This window comes from Thunnus albacares, chromosome 15 (genome assembly GCF_914725855.1).
Source record: "Thunnus albacares chromosome 15, fThuAlb1.1, whole genome shotgun sequence".
NCBI classification, from domain to species: Eukaryota; Metazoa; Chordata; class Actinopteri; order Scombriformes; family Scombridae; genus Thunnus; species Thunnus albacares.
The window spans coordinates 24,015,958-24,033,137 of record NC_058120.1 but is presented as its reverse complement, the minus strand read 5'-3'; the positions used below and the strand labels follow the sequence as shown (position 1 = coordinate 24,033,137).

General features: G+C 37.8%; 1 protein-coding gene across 2 annotated transcripts; it reads left to right on the top strand.

Annotated features, from left to right (window-relative positions):
• The first annotated feature begins 1,284 nt into the window (after window positions 1-1,284).
• LOC122998086 (transmembrane protein 87A-like) lies at window positions 1,285-16,236 on the top strand. 2 transcript variants are annotated; one of them, XM_044374696.1, is made up of 20 exons: window positions 1,285-1,440; window positions 4,079-4,136; window positions 5,476-5,573; window positions 7,091-7,207; window positions 7,345-7,392; window positions 7,490-7,531; window positions 7,707-7,833; window positions 7,967-8,028; window positions 8,214-8,397; window positions 8,507-8,606; window positions 8,833-8,926; window positions 10,009-10,080; window positions 10,216-10,324; window positions 11,364-11,422; window positions 11,563-11,672; window positions 11,769-11,845; window positions 13,439-13,503; window positions 13,600-13,652; window positions 13,987-14,017; window positions 14,166-16,236. In XM_044374696.1, the coding sequence occupies exons 1-20, from the start codon at window positions 1,330-1,332 to the stop codon at window positions 14,205-14,207; spliced, it is 1,659 nt and encodes a 552-aa protein (XP_044230631.1). In that variant the 5' UTR covers window positions 1,285-1,329; the 3' UTR covers window positions 14,208-16,236. The 2 variants fall into 2 exon arrangements, with proteins under 2 accessions (XP_044230631.1, XP_044230633.1); XM_044374698.1 differs by having other exon boundaries at window positions 1,286-1,440; window positions 11,563-11,666.
• The last annotated feature ends 944 nt before the right edge of the window (window positions 16,237-17,180 follow it).

Sequence of the window (17,180 nt, the reverse complement as noted above, 5' to 3'; positions counted from 1 at the left end):
TTCCATTACATTAATTTACAGATTACTGCCTTTATTTTATGGTGAATTTTTAATAAAAATAATTTGTTGTGTTTTTATGGCATTTACACTTAATGTAGAAAAAACAAAAAAACTGTAAAATAATACAGTAAATTTCTTTGAAATAACTGTTTTTACAGTGTACTGTAACTGTCAACATTCATTATTCATTATTCATACAGTGCTTTGGCAGTACTATATTTTGTTATGATCATGCAGGTAAAGTTATTTGAATTTGAATTTGAGAGAGAGAGACTTTTGATGTCCTTTAATAAAAACCAAGGCACTTAAAACTAAGATTACACACAGCTTCAACCCATTGAGAAAATCGTAAAATAAACCAAAATCACACCTCACAGACACTCCTTATTCCATCCACCAATCACGCCTCAACACATGCACACACACACACACACACATACACACACACACACACACACACACACACACACACACACACACTCCTTATAAGAGGACCAGCATACTCAATTATGAACAAAAATACAAATACATGATATCAAGCCATCACATTCAGATACATATACAGAGACCCTCCTCCTCCACAGTACAAACAGTCCTGTCTGTACACCAGACCTTCTGAAACTCAACAATATCATTTACCAGACATATCCAGCCCCTTCAACAGTAAAACCGGGTCTACTGGCCCATAATCCTTTACTTTACTCCTCCTTGTGGGCTAAATAGCCAGTTTAGCCTGCCCAAACAGAAAGTTCATCAGCACAAATTAAAGGAAAAACCAACATAAAGTGCAACCAGAACAGCTTCAGTGCAGCTTGGCATTGATTGTACAAGTCTCTGAACTCCACTGGAGGGATGAACACCATTCTTCCAAAAGATATTCCCTCATTTGGTGTCTTTATGATGGTGGTGGAGAGCGCTGTCTAACACATCAGTCCAAAATCTTCCCATAGGTGTTCAATTGTCCAAAACTGGGCCTGCTTTTTTTTAATACATGCCACAGAGCATGATTAGATGTTAATTGCTTAATTATATCATGCAGTGCACCTGTGTGGAAGCATCTACTTGATATGTCTCTCCACACATTTATTCATGTTTTTCCTTTAATTTGTAAGTGCGTTATGAATGGATATTCTAATGCTCGCAAGAAAAACTTCAATATTCATTTGGGCACCTGACTGTTGCTTTAAGACAGACTTCAAAAAAATTGGTGAACATGTCCTTTAAATGGCTCTTCGGTGTTTGGCGCCGTCCGGTGGTGACGGTGTGAACTACAGAGACGGACTCCGGAACTGGAGGCGGATACGAGCCTGACCTGTGGTGGACGCACAAATGAAGATGTCAGATGCACAAGCGCATCGGTTGTGTTTGTTGCTTTTTGCTTTGGTTTTCCGTCCCGGGACAGCGGCAGAGGTCTCCGTATGGAGCGTTGACATCAACTCGGTCAGTGTTATCATACTCAACGTTTGCATTTTTTTGCATTTATTGCAGAGTGTGTCGTGCTAAAGGCTCCGTAGCAGCTGGTAGACCGGGGAAGCTAACTAGCCCCGAGCAAACCCTTCATTACTTGTCAGATCCTGACGGTGCTGCTGACAGGTTCACTACAATCCTGCACGCATGTCTGAGAAGATGAGCTTAATTAAAAACATAACTCTGCTTGTTAATTATTATACTGCGTCCTGATGGATAGTAGTGCTTTCTGCGCTGCTACCACTGGATTTGAGTAAAGACAGGTCATTTACAGAAGGAAAAGCAACTGATATGTGATTAGAAGAATAATAGATCAATCTGTCAGCAACATAAAGCTATCACAGGGCGTTTTACTGTGGTTAATATAAGGGTGACTCAAACTGTTATTATCTCTGTGTGTAAGAAGGAATTGCTGTAATTATTCTTTTCCAGAAATGACAAATCAGATTAACACACCTGCTAGTGAAATTACAGCATGTGTGAGCTGGATGTAGGCCATCCTATCAGCAGGGGTGGAAGAAGTAACGTTACTCACATCTTAGTAAATGTAGTAATACCACAGTGAAAAAATACTTAATCACAAGGAGAAGTCCTGCATTTAAAATCTTATTTAAGTAAAAGTACATGGCCTAAGCAGTGTCAGCAAAATGTGCTTTAAGTATCAGAAGAGGAAGTACTCATTATGCAGATTGACCCAAGTTAGAGTTATTTATTATGAATGAATAAATGAAACCTTTATTGCCTCCAAAGAGCACAAAAGAACATCAAAACCCATCAACAACCATACATGACAGCACATAATATAACATAAAACATAGCATCATAAAAACATCATAAAAAGCATGTGTACACGTGTGTGTGTGTATATATCGTTTATATCTGACAACATATATGCCGATACCGGTACATCTGGGATAGGTCAATATCGGCCAACTGTTATATCGCTCTAATCTGCAGATCTTGAAAAGTCTTAAAAAGCATTGATGTAAGTTTCTTCATAAAACAGCCACAGGAGGTTTTTAAGACTTAAATTTCATTCATGAAGGTCTTAAATATTTTTTTCTGTCCTGCCGCAGGCAGTAATGTTAGTTATAAAATATATTTTTAATGTAATTTTAGCAAAACTTTGCTGGAACATCCAGTTCCAGACCTCTTCCTTTAAATGAATTAGTTATTTTAATCGGTTATTGTGAGTGAGTTAATGAGTATGGATGATTAATGAGTAATTAGTTATATTATTGGAAATGATTGTTATATACTGCCATTAAGTAATGACAAAAATGTGAAATAAATCTAAATCAATTGATATTTTTTTCACATTGCACTATGTATCTATTTATCTTATTGATTTCTGTCTGGTATTAAAAATGTCTGAAGAAGTCTGAAATTTAACTTGGTGAATCTTGCAGAAACCCTGGTGTACTGAGTATAACAATGCATATAAAACAAACTGATTATATGTTGTTTTGTGTATAATATATTGATCTGAAAAGTAACTTCTTACTATAGCAGTGAACTAAATGTAGTGGAGTAAAAAGTACAATATTTTCCCTGTAAAATGTAGTGGAGTGGAAGTATAAAGTAGCACCAAATGGAAATACTCAATTAAAGTACCTCAAAATTGGACTGAAGTACAGTACTTGAGTAAATGCACGTAGTCACCATCGACCACTGCGTATGATGAAGTACGTTTGTTTTTTCAGAAGATGTGGATGCATGTTGTCTGGATAATTTGTTCTTTCAGGAAACAGACTGCAAATGTTTCCAAATGTGTTTGAGACTAGTGGTTGACTTGTGACATTCCTAATGTGGTTGAAATAAAAGTCATAAAACCTTTCAGCAGGTAAATATTTATAAGATTGGTTTAGCTACTGCTTGTATAAATGTAAGTTCCTGTCAAAATTCATTGATTTTGACCTGAAATACAGTTAATAATTAAAAAAAAAAATCTTCCACCCTTCCAGACATTGTTAGACATACATTTCAAATAGTCTGCAGCTGATGTTACACTGCACCTTAAAAAACAGGTGTTATAAAAGTTAGGATTACACTGTGTATGGGTGTTAGTATTTTATCTAGATCATGATGAATTGTTCCCGTCTTGTACTGCAACTCTGCAACATCAGCAGACTCATCAGCTACAGTTAAAGGGAGTTCAGTATTATTTTTGTAAAGAGGAAGATGTAGAAATTAAAATTCGTTGGAGAAAGGGTGAGGCATGTCATCCGGGGGTCAGTTGAGCAAGATGACTACTGGACAGGAGAACTGAAAACAGATATGACGTTATCAATGAGTCTGTATTTGATAGATTAAGAAAAGAACTGTAACGTATAAAACCCTGTTATAGGCGCTTCTCGAGGAGCCTTTTTCTTTGTAACCTCATCCTGCGTGTTGCGTTGTGAAACACTCCTTCCTGTTAAATTTGATACTTCGGCTCCGGTCTCTATTGTTTAACGGCCATTAAGAAGATGTGTCTTAGTCAGAGTTGCAACTAACGACTATTTTCACTAGTTAATCTGTTTAATCTGTCGATTATTTTCTCTTTTAATCAAATAATCTCTTGGTCAATAAAATGTCAGAAAACGGTGAAAAATATCTGTTGTGTTTTCAGACAAAAGATGCTGTGTTTCGGAAGACGCTGTACGCCAACACCACCATCTTTATGAAGTGTAAGTAGCCTGACGTGCCCCTAATTCATTGTGTTGTTTTTTCTGTATTTAAAGGCAATATATTAAAAAATATATTCACATGCCAACAATTCAGGTATAAACGTCCCGCAAACTTCTACCTGCATCCACATCCCCTTTAAAGCCCTTCATCTTTAATATTTATGATATCAAGATATTCATTCAGGTACTGTCTACTAACATTAACACTAAATTGACTGTCGAGTTCATCCTTTTTGTTGGTTGTGATGGTGCTCAGTGTGGACAGACAACCAAAGTAAAAAGCTAAAACAAACCACAATCAAATTTTTTCAATTGCATTAAATCGAGGTCAGGTCGTTACGCAACAATAGTTCAACAGGCAAATGTGATGTTATTTATAGAAAGGCCCTTTGTCTCTTTTTACTGTCTTTCCCTTAAATGTTATGCTGTGCCTGGCTCATGGTTTGGCTTAATGCCTTTAACAGCCTCCCTGTGTGAGCTGTGATAATTATCTTATTGCAGAATCACAATAGACGAAGCACCAAAGCTGTTTTTGTAACTGGCTTTGTAGCACTCAAATTCACTCGCTTAACGTTGGCTAAAATATTAAAAAATAAGCCAGATGTCCTGCAACCTGCAGGGCAGATTTTCCTGGTAAACCTGCACACAGAACCCCTTTTTTGGCACTAGAAACAAAATGCCATTGTTTGAAATGATAAGTACTGTTGGAAACTGATTTTATTTGCAGCACAGTATCACGGTGAAAATGTCTCTTCTGCTCTACTAGGTGATTCTCAGAGATATGCTCATATGCTTCCCTACTGTCGCTGTCGTCTACCTCACCAGATGGCTGATTTGGTAGATGATCTTTTAAAAAGCATCTCTTTATTTTGCAGAAATAAAAACATTTTAAAGGAAAATGTTCCCTCAAAACTCAGTGTCAGAGACTAGTTTTTTATTCTTGCTAATAAGTCATCAGATTACCCTGATTTTGTTATTTTCTGTACATTTACAATGGAGTTTAGTAGGAGAAGGATGCAATCTAAAACAGTAGACAGCAGTAGATTGAAGACTACTTCCTCTCCTCTCTACGGCCTCCAGTTCACATCAGCATTCAACAGTAAGTCCAGATAGACCAGGATGTAGTGCAGCAACATGTCATAAAGAAATAGTGGAAGTCACTTACTGAAGTAGAACTCGATAAGGGAGGTCGGAGGGGGGGAAGTAAATTAAGTTACAACCCACAGAGCGACTCCTGGAGTGCTTTGAACATCAGAAATTGACATGTGACGGTATGTAACACCTGGTGGGGACTCAGGCCTTTGAGTAACTGCTTTTCTTTTTTTATCTCTCTCTGCAGTCCAGGGTGACACGGGGTCATGTGATAGAAACCTGGCTTTCAACATCAGCTGGTACCTGCGCTCCTCTGTCTGCTATAATGAAGTCTTTAACACACCAGTGAGTATTGATTTTTCTCTGTTGACGTCTGACTTTTGACCGCTTGTTCTGCCATGAATGTAACTATTTTCACTCAGAAAATAACACTCTTTAAAGACTGTGAAAGCCTCTGACTGTAGAGTCTTAAAATTGAACTAAATTTAAGACAAGTTTATCTATATGTTAAGGCTTTCAAGAACTTTTTGGCACTTTTCAGTCTCACTTCTCTGGACTTTTCGGGGGTTTTGGCTTCAACGGATTCAATAGATTGTCAGTGAGAGCAGCTGGCGTGTCCCTCCTGCAGACGTTCCTGAGTGCTTTCATGGCCTCTGGCTCCACTTCCATCTTTGTGCCAGCGCTGTCTCTTTTTGTCCAGAAGCGTCTCAAACTCAGCTGCCGCCGCTTCGGCTTTCACCTTGTCACTGCTGGTCTTGAAATCCGGGTCAAAGAGTGTGGCTCTGTTGTGGGCACCTGTAGTTTGATCAGGGCTTTTGAAAAGTCAGTGTCTTATTCTGTCAGACTCAAAACACTCTTTCAAAACGGGGAGAACACAAGACGAGAGCAGCTGGCGTTATTTTCTTCTTTAATCTTCACTCTCCTCGGATGAAAACAGGATATTTTAATAAACAAACAATACGTTCCACAATGATTAAACTTATGTGCTATGACTATTTCAAGTGTTCTGTTGGATTCCTCTGTTGGAATCAATTTTTTCCATTTAGTCTCCATCTTCATCACTCACACTCTCAAACAACTGCACATCAGTTTGCAATCAGTAAAGTGCATCGACAAGCTCGGATGTGCAGCTTTGCCACAAATCTGTTGTGTAAGCAAAGTGAACCACATGTGTGATATTGATTTCTACAACAACTCTTTCATCATTCATTTAATTGTATTACTGGACAAAAGTATCATCAGGCCCTTGAAAGTTTTTTTCCCTCCGCTGTCCGAACAGGAACCACATGCGTAGCAACCGTCTCTGTCTTTTGATGTTTTTACGACATGTGTTGCGGCTAATAAATGAGTCGACCAGTGTAAGATGGTGTTGAATTGAAAGGTTCAGGTGATGTTTTCAAGCATTCTTCATACCAACTAATTATTTTAAGTCGAGCAAAAAAGATGCGTTTCTTGTTTTGCCATTATCAATATTTATTAATCTGTACAATTAATATGTTGTTGTGTGCAGCTACAGTTCACTGCAGTCTATATTGATACATATATGACATTTTTTTAAACTGCTGCCATGTATTTACATTTTGAATATTTAAAGTAAAAATACATTCCTGTACATGATTTCTCTTGATTACCCTACAATAAATATACACAACTCTTTATTATTATTACTGTGAAACAGTGTGGTGAAATGACCCTTTTGTTATCACCAAACGTGCTGTTGGGTCATAACTGTATTAATCTGCCTGTTTAATGTAGAGTCAACACTGTCTTTCATAAATTTGGTACATATTGCATAATCATAACGTTAGAGAATAACCGACTGCGTTGCTTAATTGACTTTTTTCCTCAATTTTCTCCTTTAGGACAGCAAAGCGATGAACATGTTTGGTATGGACCACATGTTGAAAGACGGCTGGACGGGTTTCTACAGCCAAGGCTACATGTACTTCGACAACTGCTCCGTCCTCTTCTTACCGAAGGTTTGTGACTAAAATGAATAGTATATTAATGTAGGGTTGCAGTGTACATTAGCTGAATTTCAGCATTCAGCTGCAGATTCCTATTCCCATTGACACCTTGATATTTACATATTTCTTTACTCTGTCCTTCCTCTAAGGTTTATTATGCAGATTTCAACCCATATCAGCCTCTGTCCAGCCCGAAGGTGAGTCACAAAGCAGATATACAGAACAGTGCTTATTAAACTCCAAACACTATGAATCAGTGATCTTTAAATGTTATTTGCATATTGTTCTTTTTAGAGCGACCCGTCAAATCAGAGCCTTATTTGGCCCGACAAGCCGGTAAGACATTCGATTACTTTTAATGAAAGTATCTTTAAATATTCAAGGTTTTGATAAAGATTCAAACCGTGACGTTAGAAACTTTTTGGCTGATTGAGGCAATTGCAAAAATATAAAGAGCATAAAAATGTAAATGTTGAATATTTTTTTTTAGCTCATAACCGTCTTCTTGCAGGACATCAGCGCCGTGGCCAAAGCCTGGGAGGACAGTCCATACCTGTTCATAGCGAAGGTGCAGCCGTTGTTCCGCGGAGTCGAGGATGACGACATCGGGGCAGAGCAGCTCAACTTTGCTTTTACAAGTGAGAAACAACAACATTTTACTCACAAAGCTCTAAAATCTCTCATATTTACCCAGTAGAGAAAAATGAAAAAATCTGGGAAAAACTAACAACTGAGAATTTTTAAAGTGACACTTTTGTTTTTTTTCTCCAGTGAAAGTAGAGATGAAGGGACCACATGACTACTCCTCTCCAGCAGACTGGCCCTTGATGATGGTATGTATCATAATTTATGTGAATGGGTGTTCCATAATGGTCTAAATATTGTGTTTTATAATAGCTTGGGGCCATAATAGTTGTTTTATTTAAACACATTGAACATTGTTGCAAAGTTGGCAGCTTGAATAGGAGAATATCTATTTGTCTGAATGATAATGATAATAATCTCCTGTGTATCACAGTTCTTCATGGTCATGTGTATCGTGTACGTGCTGTTCGGGACTCTCTGGCTCTTCTGGTGCGCCTGCTATTGGAGGGATCTGCTTCGGATCCAGTTCTGGATCGGTGCCGTCATCATCCTCGGCATGCTGGAGAAAGCTGTGTTCTACTCAGAATACCAGAGCATCCGTTACAAAGGAGACTACGGTTGGTCGACGTTTCGATTTTCGTTCGTAGCACAAGTTTTGTTTTGTCTTTTTTTTACTCAAGTCTGTTTATAATCATAATTTTGTTTGTGTGTTTTTGCTCTACACAGTTCAAGGTGCTGTGATTTTTGCTGAGCTGCTCTCTGCTCTCAAAAGATCTCTAGCTCGAATCCTGGTCCTCATTGTCAGTCTTGGCTACGGCATAGTCAAGTAAGTTCAGTCTTCTAAAAAAAATGACCTTTTAATCTGTCTGATGTCTCAATACTTTGACATTTTAAGATCATTATTTTTTCCACCAGGTACATATTAAAAATGCTCATTTGTTGTTCTTTACAAATAAAACCCAGTGGAGGATTTGTGCTTAACAAGTATGTTAACAAGCCATTTCAGCTACATTTGTTTGTGTAACTGAACTTTTTTTTTGCACCGTGTGTAGGCCCAGGTTGGGTACCACAGTGCACCGGCTGGTAGCTGTCGGCCTTCTCTACCTGCTCTTCTCCTCTGTGGAAGGTGTGCTGAGAGTGACGGGTGTAAGTGACAACGGTTTATAAACTCCACCAGCCTTTCATTAGGTCGCCACCAGACAGTTATCATCCTCAATATTTGTATTAACCTACAGATGCAATCTAGGACACAGTGAAAGTCAGAAGAATCATCTAGTACCTCAAACAGCCTGAACACCAACAATTTTTTTTTTCTCTTATTTAAACTTTTATGTATTTTCATGGTTGTCTGTTAAAGCACAATGTGACAAATCTTACCGTTAAAGCAGCACTGTGGCAGCTTACAAGCTTCAGATTGCAGTGAGATGTAACTTCTTGTTTTGTAATCTAATCTATACCAGCCACTCTGCTCTGTGAAGATACACTGTGTCCCAAAAAATACGAAACGGATGAAAGAGGAAAAAGATTTAGGAAGGCACACTCTCCCCGCTGTTCAGGAGATCATTTATTTTCCTGTTCTCACAGATGAGTTTCATCCAGACAAATATAATGAACTTGCTGCGTTTCAACCATTGCAGATGGGACATTATCTGTTACGGCCTCCACAGGCTGATTGAAGCTGGTAGTTTGGTATATTTTTACATAAAAAATCTTGCCTAGTGCCGCTTTCAAGGCACTCTGTATAAATAAATTAGATTTGACTAGAGGAGACGATAGAGAGGGAAGGTTATGTGAGGATTCAGGCTCTCGGAGGCAGACGAGTGATGATAATGGAGAACGACGAATTTGATCCAAGAGTGATTCTCAAAAGCAGCTAAAGACACTGCGGCAAGTTCAAAAAGTCACGAAAACGTAAAGTTATACAAGCAAACATAAGATAAGAAAGACAGTGAGCAGAACGGAGATGGAGGTTATGTAGTTTGGTGAACAGATGTGTTTTGTCTGGAGGAAGATCCGAAGAGGAGAGACATAAATCTTCACCCGATCTGAACACAAGCTATCTTAAGTTTAAAGAAAGCACAGAGACTTCCTTTATGTTTCAGTAATTATTGTCTTTCCCAGTAACATTCCCACACAAACACTTTGCTCCTGTTTGTCTTCTAGGCTCATGGTGCCACTGCCTAGTTTGATCTTGTATGTAAAATCCGACTCTTGTCTTCTTTCTCCAGGGTTTCTACGGGACGGTTGCTCTAGTGGCGAATCTCAGCCTCTCTCTCATCGATTCCTGTGTCATGTGGTGGATATCCTTTACTCTACCAGCCACGCCGGTTACTCAAGATTTGCATTTTCAGAAGTGTTGTAGATATAAGCCTTTAATTATGGTTATTTGAATATATATATATATATACAATATGTTGTCCTTAATTTGCATCCACATTTTCATCAGTCTGTCCCAAACCACTCGTCTCCTGAAGCTCCGTAGAAATGTAGTGAAGCTCTCTCTGTATCAGCACTTCACCAACACTCTCATCTTCTCTGTTGTCGGTGAGTTACAGCTGCTGAACGGTGAGAAATAAAAATGAGTCGGAGCTTTGAGGTCCAGAAACAGCTGCTGCATTTTGATCGGTTAACAAGATCCACATCTGAAACTGCAATAAAACAGATTTCTGTTTCTGTTTTTCTGAAATAGATATGTTGCAGGTGCACTAATGAAAGTTTTGACTTATAACATCTGTTTTAGTAAATTATCACTTTCCTGTGGAAACTATGTATCTCCAAAGCATCAACTTTTCATGGGCTAAGAAAAAGTGATAATTCAGTTTTTCTTGACAACTGACAACAGTTCAGAACTTTCTTAACTCATAAAGGAACATTTAATCCTACTGTTTATATTAAAGGGGACATAGCATGCTTCCTGAAAGTCAGAAGCCAGGGCTTCAGCCTGTTCTGCTACGGTTGTTCACATTGTCCACTGACATGTTTCGAATCAGATCCTGACTCAAACTTACACAGATGTATATGAGAAGTGTATATTTTGAGGAATGAACGAGAAAAAGAGGCAAAATCCGACTACTACTGTTTGTTTACGTAGCCCCCGCAGCTTGTGGAAGTCTGCTGAGGGACAGCTTCTGGGAGTTGACCAATCAGACTAGAGCCGGGTTTATTGGGAGGGGGGCCTTAAAGAGACAGGAGCTAAAACGGCCTGTTTCAGACAGAGGCTGAACTGAGGGGCTGCATTTACAGCCAGTATAAGATAAATAAGGACTTTTTGTACTGTAAATCATGCAAAGATATTCCAGTAGAGCCGCAGAATATAAATATAGACGTGGAAATGTGCATGATATGCCCTCTTTAAAAATTAAAATTCACCAAATTCAAGATACATGGTTTTCACTTGACAGGGACGATATGCTCCTCGTGTATTAAAATTATGTAAATGTATTTCTATATTTGCATCTCCTTTGACTAGAAAAACCTTTTTGTTCAATTTTCTAATTTTGCTGTCACTGAAGGGAGGTTTCTGAGCATTTGCATATTGTTTACAGACATCAAAGTGAGAGCAGTGTTTACTTTGTGTCCACAGCTTCCATCATATTCATCATCTGGACCACCAAAGTCTTCAAGCTGGTGGACTGCCAGACGGTCAGTTTGTTTTCTCTTATTGATTGATGGTCGTATTGTGTTCCGGTGCTATTCTCTTCACGAGGTTTCTGTTTCTTGTTTATACAGAGATGAAAAATGAACTTTCCTTCCACTATTTTCTATTTTTATCCTCTCCGCAGGGTTGGAGGGACTTGTGGGTAGACGATGCCTTCTGGCGTCTGCTGTTCTCCACCATACTGCTGGTCATCATGGTGCTGCTGCGGCCCTCTGCCAACAGCCAGAGGTCAGAGTCAGTCTGAAGCTCGGGCTTAACCTGGAGCCCAAAACCATTACTGTCAAAATTCCCAGTAGTTGATCTTATAGGTCCTGTTCTGTTTTCTCTCAGATTCTCCCATTCCCCTCTGATTGATGAAGATGATGAAGAGGAGGAAGCCAAGGAGCCTATGTTGAACGAAGCTTTTGGTAAGATTTATTATCGTCCTGCTTTCAATTGCAAGATCAGCCAAGGGTCATCTAAGAGTTACCTGTTATTGAAGACACCTGTGTCCACCTGAGAAATACCGTTTAAAGGACCAGTGTGTAAGATTTAGTGGCATCTAGCGGTGAGGTCGCAAATTGCAACCAACTGAATACCCCTCCACCTCCCACTCCCCTTCCAAGAGTGTAAGAGAACCTACGGTGGCTGTGAAACTTGCAAAAAATGCAAAAAACACGAAAGGCCTTCTCTAGAACCAGTGTTTGGTTTGTCTGTTCTTGGCTACTGTAGAAACATGGTGGTGCAACATGGCGGCCTCCATGGAAGATGTAGATATAAAGGGCTCATTCTATGGTAACAAAAACACAACTATTCCTGTATTTTAATGGGATTATACACTGATTAAAACATACTAATGAATATTATTTTCCAAATCTGCCAAGTCCGTTCCACTAGATGCAACTAAATCTCACACACTGGTCCTTTAAATTGATCAACAAAGTAAGTAGGAGTTCCTTCCCCAGACGACATCAGGACACAGCAAGTGTCAGTTAGTGTTGCCGAGTTATTTTTTCACTATTTTTGACTGAGATACTTGTGATTGATTTAGCATTTATTTAATGTCATTCAGTGTTTGCTATCAAACAACAGTGCCCAATCAGCTAATCAGTATTGTCTTGTAAACACATCTGTTATACATGCTAGCTAAAATATCCAATGAGAGCTACTAGTAGAGCTGATATTTGCATATTAATATAGATTTTGTCTTTTTTTTTAATTTAAAATGAAAGCCAAATTCCAGGCTTTGTTTTAGGTTGAACTGGAGATCCACTGATATTTAAACCATACTGTAGTAGAGTAGATTTACTCCAAAAATTGACAAAAGCACTGTGATAGATCCAAGCTTTCGGTTTTACTTAAGTCTGGATCTGCAACAGTGCCTCTGTCTTTTTTTTGGAGTAACTCTATTGATATGTTTTAGGTTAACTGAGCCGATGATTTTTCAGCTTCAATTTAAAAGGCTTTAGTGTAGATGGCAGGGCCGTGTAGCCTGCAGAGATGAAGATAAGACAGTTTTCCTCATGTTTGTCACATCAATACACTAAATGTGGAAACACTTATCACACAATCTTTCCCGAAGATCTGTCAATTGCTCCATTGTTAGCCACTGTTTTCACTTTGGCATTTCTGTAATGGACCTTTGTGATAGTGCCAGTAATGTTTCCAGGAGATTTGCGCTGCACCCGCAAAGCTTCCATTCATCGTTTTCTGTTATGTGAAAAACCCACACATCTGAAAATAATGTTCGGCCAGGTCTGCTCTCAACTTGCCTCAGAGCCTCCAAAGACGACCTTGTCAGCCGTTTGGTATAATCCAGTGCCACTGAAGGCCATGATCCAAGTCTGTTCACGCACACACATGTGCTGAACAGATTCATTTAAAAAATGTTCATCTTATGAGAATATATAACATACATAGCAAATTTAGTTACCTAGTTATGCTATAATCATATTATTGGATTGGACAAGGGTCTTTTATATGATCTCACATGCCTTTTTTTTCTTTTTTTTTCTTTTTAGAGGGAATGAAGATGAGAGGGTCAAAGCCTGATACTAACGGCTCCCAGAAATTGTTGAGCAAAGAGGTGGGTCGACTCTCTGCTTCCATTTTGTCCACTTAATCTTTTTCTTCTTAATACACAATTAAATTGTTTTGTGTTTTTAAACTCTGCTTTTGCTAGGATGAAGACCTAAAGTGGGTAGAGGAGAACATCCCTACAACTGTTGCTGATGTGTAAGTAAAGTCATTTTTAGACATTGAGCTACAGAGATTCAGCATATTGATTAAGGACAGTTTAACAGGACAAACGGTTGTTTATAGACACTTCATGTGTTATATTGTTTCATCCTATGTAAGTGTATTTATGTAGCTGATCAAGGACAGTTCAGACCAGAGAGGAATACCATTAATTCTCAAATGGTGACATTTTGGAAGAACTTCTTCAATCTGGTAACAAGTTAAAGTAAAAAAAATCCAGAGGAAATATTTAAAAATGTTGTTTGACCCAGACTTCTACTGTGTGAATGCTTCTCTGATCTTTTGCTGCCCTTTTTTTCTCTCTATACAGAGCTCTCCCTGTAATGCTCGATGAAGAAGAGGTAAAGGATCTTTACTTCCTCCTGCTAGTCCCATGACTTTCAGTCACATTTCTTTGTATTTAAAATGCTCGTGGTAATGACCGTTACCATGCAATTATTCTACAATGACATTACTGTACAGTCATTAACGTGTGGTCCTGTTTTCCAGGAAATCCTGAAAACCAAGATGGAGCGATCCAAAATGGAGTAGAACTTCTGTACGGACTGAAAATGTGAGATAATGATGTGAGAATGAAAAGAAAGCAATTTCACTGAGGCAGCAATGAATGCATTCTGAGTGATCTGATTACCAAAAAATGTGGGCAAAGCCAACTGTTCTCTCAGTCACTTAAGATTTTTTTTTTTAATGTTATTTCACAAGTATTGTGTGACACGGTAATAATAATAATGATAAGCTCAAAGAAGCATGAGTGAGTTATAAAGCCACAGGGCAGCCCTGAGCTGGATGGGATGGCTGTTAATGTTAAGATGAGCATTTTGAGACTGGGGTAAAACTGGAGAAATTACACAGCAGAGCACTTTGATAAAGATTTTATCTATTTCATAGCTGCTGAGTCTCTGCTTCACTGTCACAGGCCAAAATCAAGCAGAAACACGTTTTTTTTCTGCAACGCCCTTGGCGAAAATAGAATTTTTATCAAAATGCTGTCCTGCGGTTTTCTCTTTATTAATCTCTTAATAACATTTACTGTATTGGAGTGTGTGCTTTCTGGAGTACTGAGGAGAAGATGAAAACATTTGATAAGATATTAAGTTTCTGCCCAAGGGGTCAAACTTGTAGGAGCAGGAAGACTAACTTGGAATCTGTTCGGGTGCATATCAGGATGTTTGGCAGTCATTACAGCCAAAATATCAGATGATACTAATGGAGGGGAAAACACACACTGAGAACACCAATACCATAAGATTAGATTTAAACCAACACAGCATCTAACACTTGAACTTAAAGGTTATGTTCAGAGATGTAAAAAAAATAAATGCTTTTTTTTAAGCATGTGTTTTATTATGTTACATATTTAATAAGTCACATGATGGTGTACATGTAAACGAGAAAGTAGCCATATGATATGATTAATCATTTAGCCAGATAACTTTAAAAAAAAAAGCAATGTTTAAATGATATAACATATGCACATAACTAACCCTTTGTTGTTTGGCTAATTGAGTAATCCTGAATATACAAATATAAAAGCCACTGTTACTGTATGTAAACACGGCTGCATCAGTGACTGTCGATACTTGAAGCATATCACTGTTGTCAGGGGGAAACAGAATACTTCTGTGTGTCTTGTGTTCACTGGAGCACGCTGTCCGCTGGGCTGGGAGAAAGTAATGACCCTCTCAGGCATGAACGGATCTCAAAGCCTGGTATATATATATATACATAAATATACAGTGTCAACAGAACTGTCTGTTACTCTGGATCACCTTCTCTGAGATGTGATCTTTAAACGGATCTGTTAAAGCAACAGAAAGTATGACTCCAGTATTGGTGATTTTCAAGCTCGTGCTGAAAAATGAAAGACTGGATGACCCTTATAAAATATGTTCCTGGTCCGTTTTCAAGCATAAGTAGTCTAAAGTTAATGATGTTTTTCTGTTTTTTTTTTTTATAAGTGAAGACACTTTCTCACATAACAGCAATGGTTTAGGTCTATCTCATGTTGTGGTCACCACACCAAAGTGAAAACTTTTTTTTTGTAGCTACTGAATCACAGAATCCATCGATAAGCCTTGCAGATGTGGTGTAGGCCTAAATTTAAGTGTGCATCTGTGATTTACTCTATTTATATCCCTTTCTCACTCCCCTTCCTTTAACAGGACCAGGGTTTTATAAAGGTCCTCACTCAAATTCAGTAGCACAGGGTAGTTTAAAAATTAAATTAAATATTGTACATGATCAGTAAGTAATTTTTTATCTAAGCATAGTTACAGATTCCTTTGAGCCTGCCCCATTCACACTGCAAAATAACCTTGCCTTATATGGCAGAATTATACTCTCATCCTTGTGCAATCTACTGCAGTATGTGTGGATATTCTAAATTCCTTAATTTATGTTTTTTTTTTATGTGTCCAAGTCTTGTCAAGGATATTTTATTTTAGAGAGACACTCAAGCCCGTTTTCTGAATGTGAGTCTGCATTGTAATGTGAAGCTGATGATATTGTATGGCTTTTTGCATAATGTCCTGCAATAAAATTTATATTGAAAGATGGTTAATATGTCTGTTTTTGTGTGTATTTACTATGAATGTTTAGTATGTAGGTGCCAAAGTATGTTGTTTTTTTCTACACAAGGGACTGTTGACTGTTTTAAAGTAGTATTTTAGTGCGTTCACAATCCAAAAGTGAATGTTAGTTTTGCAGGATGGCTCATGGCTAATGTAACTATTCACCTTGAAACAACATAACCATCACCAAAAACATAAATACATCATGAAATAAATTAATATAATAACTTTAAAAAAAAAAAAAACATCAATAAAATGAAAGACTGAGGTCTAATCAGGGTGTAAAACAAGTTCAATAAACATTCTGGGCTTCTTTTTTATGCTTTTAGATGCTTTCTGAAAATGAAACAACTAATCCATTATTATTACTCAATGTGTCAGATGAAGTTTTACTTATTAAGCACAGAATAAAACTCTTTGAAATACTGTCCTGTCAAAGGAAATGTATTTAATTAAATTGGATCACAGACAAGATACCACACCAAGCTAGCTGGCACAAAGCTGAACTTACAGTATGTCCCCTTGACTATCTGACATTATTGCACAATGTCTGAAATCTGGGACCTCTTTTATTATGTTTTGAGCAAATTGTCTAAACTGAGATGCCATTTTTGTTCAGTGTATGTACAATTGTGTGTATGTGGGTATTTATGTATGTGCACGTACTGACATACATGTTTCTTTTTACCATATTCATCATTTTTTGGCTTTATTAATTACTTATGAAATTATAACACACTGGCCTTCTATTCATATGAATGTTTTTGTCTCATGTTTGACTACTGAAAGCTGTCATGCCCTACTTTTATATCATTATCAAATTGTTTTAAAAGTTTCAAGAATTGTTAAAACAAACAAACAAACTTAAAAAGAGGTCTAATATTAATAACTCAACATCTGTGAATACATTGGCCAAAATGAAACAATTTCTTTT